General features: G+C 52.1%; 1 protein-coding gene across 1 annotated transcript; it reads right to left on the bottom strand.

Annotated features, from left to right (window-relative positions):
- LOC128709721 (soluble guanylate cyclase 88E) lies at positions 1–3,620 on the bottom strand. The gene is made up of 10 exons (XM_053804730.1): positions 3,453–3,620; positions 3,088–3,369; positions 2,811–3,016; positions 2,571–2,694; positions 2,245–2,513; positions 1,823–2,174; positions 1,628–1,760; positions 833–1,569; positions 700–770; positions 1–640 (listed from the first exon to the last, which is right to left on the bottom strand). The coding sequence occupies exons 1-10, from the start codon at positions 3,618–3,620 to the stop codon at positions 1–3; spliced, it is 2,982 nt and encodes a 993-aa protein (XP_053660705.1).
- Between the last annotated feature and the right edge of the window lie 355 nt (positions 3,621–3,975).

Here is a 3,975-nt window from a genome sequence, read left to right as displayed (position 1 = left end):
CTAGAGTATGTGACAGGCGTTCGAGTGCACTTTGTGGCGACCGTTCTGGTGGTGCGTGGCGTACGCCGCCGGGCAGCATTTGTGCTCTTTCGGATGCGAAAAGCTCATGCTCTGTGGAACCTTTCCCGGGCCGGGACCGGGTCCGGCAACCGGTTCACACCCGTGACAGTGTCTCGGGGGCAGATGGGCGTGCTGTTCGCAGACGGGCACCGGGCCGGTGGACGGGCCCGGTACCGCACCGGAATGCGATGGGACCGCTTGCGGCCGGCTGCCGTCGGGTGCACACGAACACGCGGGTGGACATGAAACGGGAAAGTAAAGATTGAGTGTATAGAGTGCGTGACAGGTTGTGGAAGCGGTGTCGCTAGTGCGCTCGTCCACTACGGACCTACTGCTACCGAGGGTGCAATTGTTCGACTGACAGATGTTGCCATCCGACCGTGAACCGGGCGGATTGACGAAACACATGCCGGGCAGATCGGCGTCGTAGATTTCCTGCACCATCTGGTCGAGTTTTTCCAGTGCCTTGGTTTGCTGATGCTTCACCGCATCCAGCTTGGCTTTGCGCACTTTCGCCTTCTGTTCGTACGAAGCGACGGCTGCATGTTCGACGGTTTGGGATTTCGCCAGGATGCCTTTACTGCAATGTGGAGAAGGATGGTTGTAGCGCGGAAAACCTTGTACAATTGCACAACTTACGGTTTTTTCGGTGCTTCTTGCAGTAACGCATTACTAGCACCGGATAGCAGTTCGTGATCCTTATCCATAAACTGAAAGAAAACGTGGAACTCTTATAGAATCAGTTCGGAGGCTGGAAATGGCAACCATTCACCTGCGCTTGATAACAAGATTTCGATTTGGTGCGAAACTGGTGAGCCGGTGGACTAAATGGACAGGGCGATGTTGTGGATGGTGAGTAAAGTGTGTTGCTAAGCGAATTCCTATGCTGCAGATCTTCCAGAAACTCCTCCGTATCATTCACCAGCGAACCGAACACATCCGACACGCTGTGCATGAACGCATGACCCGTTGAGTTGGACCGATTTTCCCGGCCTCGTGGTCCGAACGCGTGCAACTTCACCGGCGAGTTGGCTATACTGCGACGCGCAACATCTTCGAACGTTACCGGTGAGTATACGCGCCGATCTTCCAGTCCCGCCGAACTAAGACCTCCGAGCGATTGCTTGTGGGGCTGCTGTACGAAATTGTACGACGGAATGCTAACGCGCCGGTCCTTGTTCGTTTCGATGTACTCGATCGATGGGCTCTTGAGGTCCTCGTCCAACAGCTGCAGCGGGGGACGATTTTCACGATAGTCCAACCAGTACGTCTTCATCGTGCCTTTCCCCTTGACGTCGATCTCTCCCCGCTCGCTGACGCGATAGTTGGACGAGAGCAGATTCTTGGTGGACTCCGATATGTGTATTCGCATCGCCTGGCTCGTTGACTCCATGCGGGAGGCGGTATTGACTGAGTCACCGAACAAGCAGTATCTTGGCATCTTCAAACCGACGATACCCGCTACCACTGCACCAGAGTGAACACCCACTCGTATACGAAGATGAGAACCTGTTGGAGATTGAACGAAGAGTGAGGATGTGTTACACAATACACATCGTGTGACTACCTGTGGAGGGATCCTTCAAATCCGTTATTGCCTCGATCATATCCAAGGCCATATCACAGACTTTTTCAGCATGGTTTTGCTCTTTGGCAGGAGCACCTGAAACCACCATGTACGCATCTCCGATCGTTTCGACCTGTAAGTGATCCCACCGGAGTTAGAACATCTGGATGTTACCGATCTCGCTCATAATTCTACCTTGTACACGCTGTTCCGCTCGGTAAGCGTATCGAAGATGGAGTACATTGCGTTCAGCATGGAAACGACCTCCATCGGTGTGATGCGGGAACAGATCTCGGTAAATGTGACGACGTCCGAGAACAGTATCGAGACACTGTTAAACATCTCGCAGGTATCGATTGGGTTCTCACCACGCCGTAACCGATCGGCGACCTGTTTCGGGATCATCTGATAAAGCAGCTCATCTGTCCGGCGCATCTCTTCGTCCAGTTTGCGCATCGATTCTTCGAGCTTTTTCGACTTTTGCTGCTCCTGATCGAGGGCCAACTTTAGTTCGACTGATTGCTGCGTTCCGGCTAGCATGAGATCACTGTAAAGGTTTGATAAAGGCAGCATTAATCGAGATCCCGATCTCAACAGGGGGGCGGAGTGAAGCATACCGGCTAAAGTCGTGCATGGACAGATCGTTGATGTACAGGCCGGTACTGATAAGGGATGTCAGTTTGGGCATGACCGGGGTCCCCAGAAACATGATCATGTACCAGTTCTCCATGTAGATCATCTGACCCTTAAGTCGCAGGCGCCTTTCAACCTCCTCCTCTGGTTCATCCTCCGAAAGAACGAGTTCTGTTTTCCGCTGGTTTTCGGGCCGCTTTTTAACCGACTGCACCGTAACTAGCTCGAATATATTATTCGTGCGGTTGAGTATCTAAACAGGGGATGTAAATGTATTACAACCTTCAACGTAGCCGTAATGTACTATTACCGTTTGGAATTTAAATGCTATCAGTGGACGTCTCAGCTCGAACCAATCGGTAATCTTTTTCGACAGCAAATCGGGCAGAATGACCATCAACGAGTTGCCTATACTACGGACTACCATATCCGATCTGTAATGTGTGGCAGTGGAGAACCAGTGGCAGAAAACAAAAGCATTAAATACTTCGTGCTCGTGAATGATGTATCAACGTAAAGGTACAATAACGACGTCCACGCGACTCCTCACCCAAAGACGATGCAGAAGGGGAATATCTCGAACAGTACCGAGGCGCTAATGGGCAGGTGCTTCTCTTCCCGCGTCATCGCCAGGGTGGCCAACGAGAACGCCCGGTTGTCGAACGTCAGCTGGAACGTGTAATGATTTGTTTCGCCGAGCAGATCCGATTTGACCAGCTCGATTTGCATATCTTTATGGTAGAAATGACGTGCCACCTGTTGGAAGGATAGGTAGCGGACTGTTAAATGAGCGTTGTTTTCGTTGTGACGGTGGATGTAGTACGTACCTCCCTAATTTGTCCCATTGTGTAGTAAACGAACCCCTTGCGCTTGGTCCGATAGTGCAGCGTCAGTCCGTGGCGCGTTTCGTTCTCGCAGATGAAGCTTGGCGCACGCATCAGCGGATAGGAGAATTTGAGATATTCGTGCAAATTATCCAGCCCATTCAGAAAGTCGCGCATGTGGCGTCCCAACACGGACAGTACCCGATCGTACCCGTACTGGCTGACGAAGTTGACGAAGTACACGCCCATCTGGTCCATAAAGTCACGCTCCGAAATTCCAAGAATCTGGCAGAAAAAAAAACAGACAGGTGGAGTTAAATTTTCGGCCATCGGTTGAGATACTCTGTTCGTTGGCTTCCGTCCATTACTTCTTGCGCTTTCGTCGCCAACACGTTGAGCAGATTCTCGTCGTAGTCATCGTGGACGCTGAACGAGGGCGACGATATGCCCGTCTGTCGGCGGATGTCATCCCACTTGTCCTCACCGTAGACAGCCTTCACGTATTCGGACAGGTTCTCCAGCAGCAGCCCGTACATAGTCGCACCGTGGCACCGGCGTCGTCCGGACGCATCCGACGGTGGCCCCGACGGTCGTCACGTACACTGCCCTCACCGTCTGATCGCGTCCCACCGTCACCACTGACCGCTGGCGCTGTCGTCTATCTGCGGTGCGCTACTTTCTAAGGAGTGGAACGGTTGCCTCCAATGTCTGCTGCAACGAAAATGCGATTTGGAAAATGCATAAACCTGTCAATGAGTGTGCACTGACGTCAATTGATTTATTTGTATTTTTATATACCACGCCGTTAGACAAAATGGCGATAGAGGCGATGGTCGCCATGAAGCCAAACAGCAACTGGCACAATGTTATTTTAGCGTCTTTCCCGCTCCG

Source organism: Anopheles marshallii, chromosome 2, assembly GCF_943734725.1.
Source record: "Anopheles marshallii chromosome 2, idAnoMarsDA_429_01, whole genome shotgun sequence".
Taxonomy (NCBI): domain Eukaryota; kingdom Metazoa; phylum Arthropoda; class Insecta; order Diptera; family Culicidae; genus Anopheles; species Anopheles marshallii.
The sequence above is the reverse complement of the archived record's forward strand: the minus strand, read 5'-3'. Positions and strand labels throughout refer to the sequence as shown.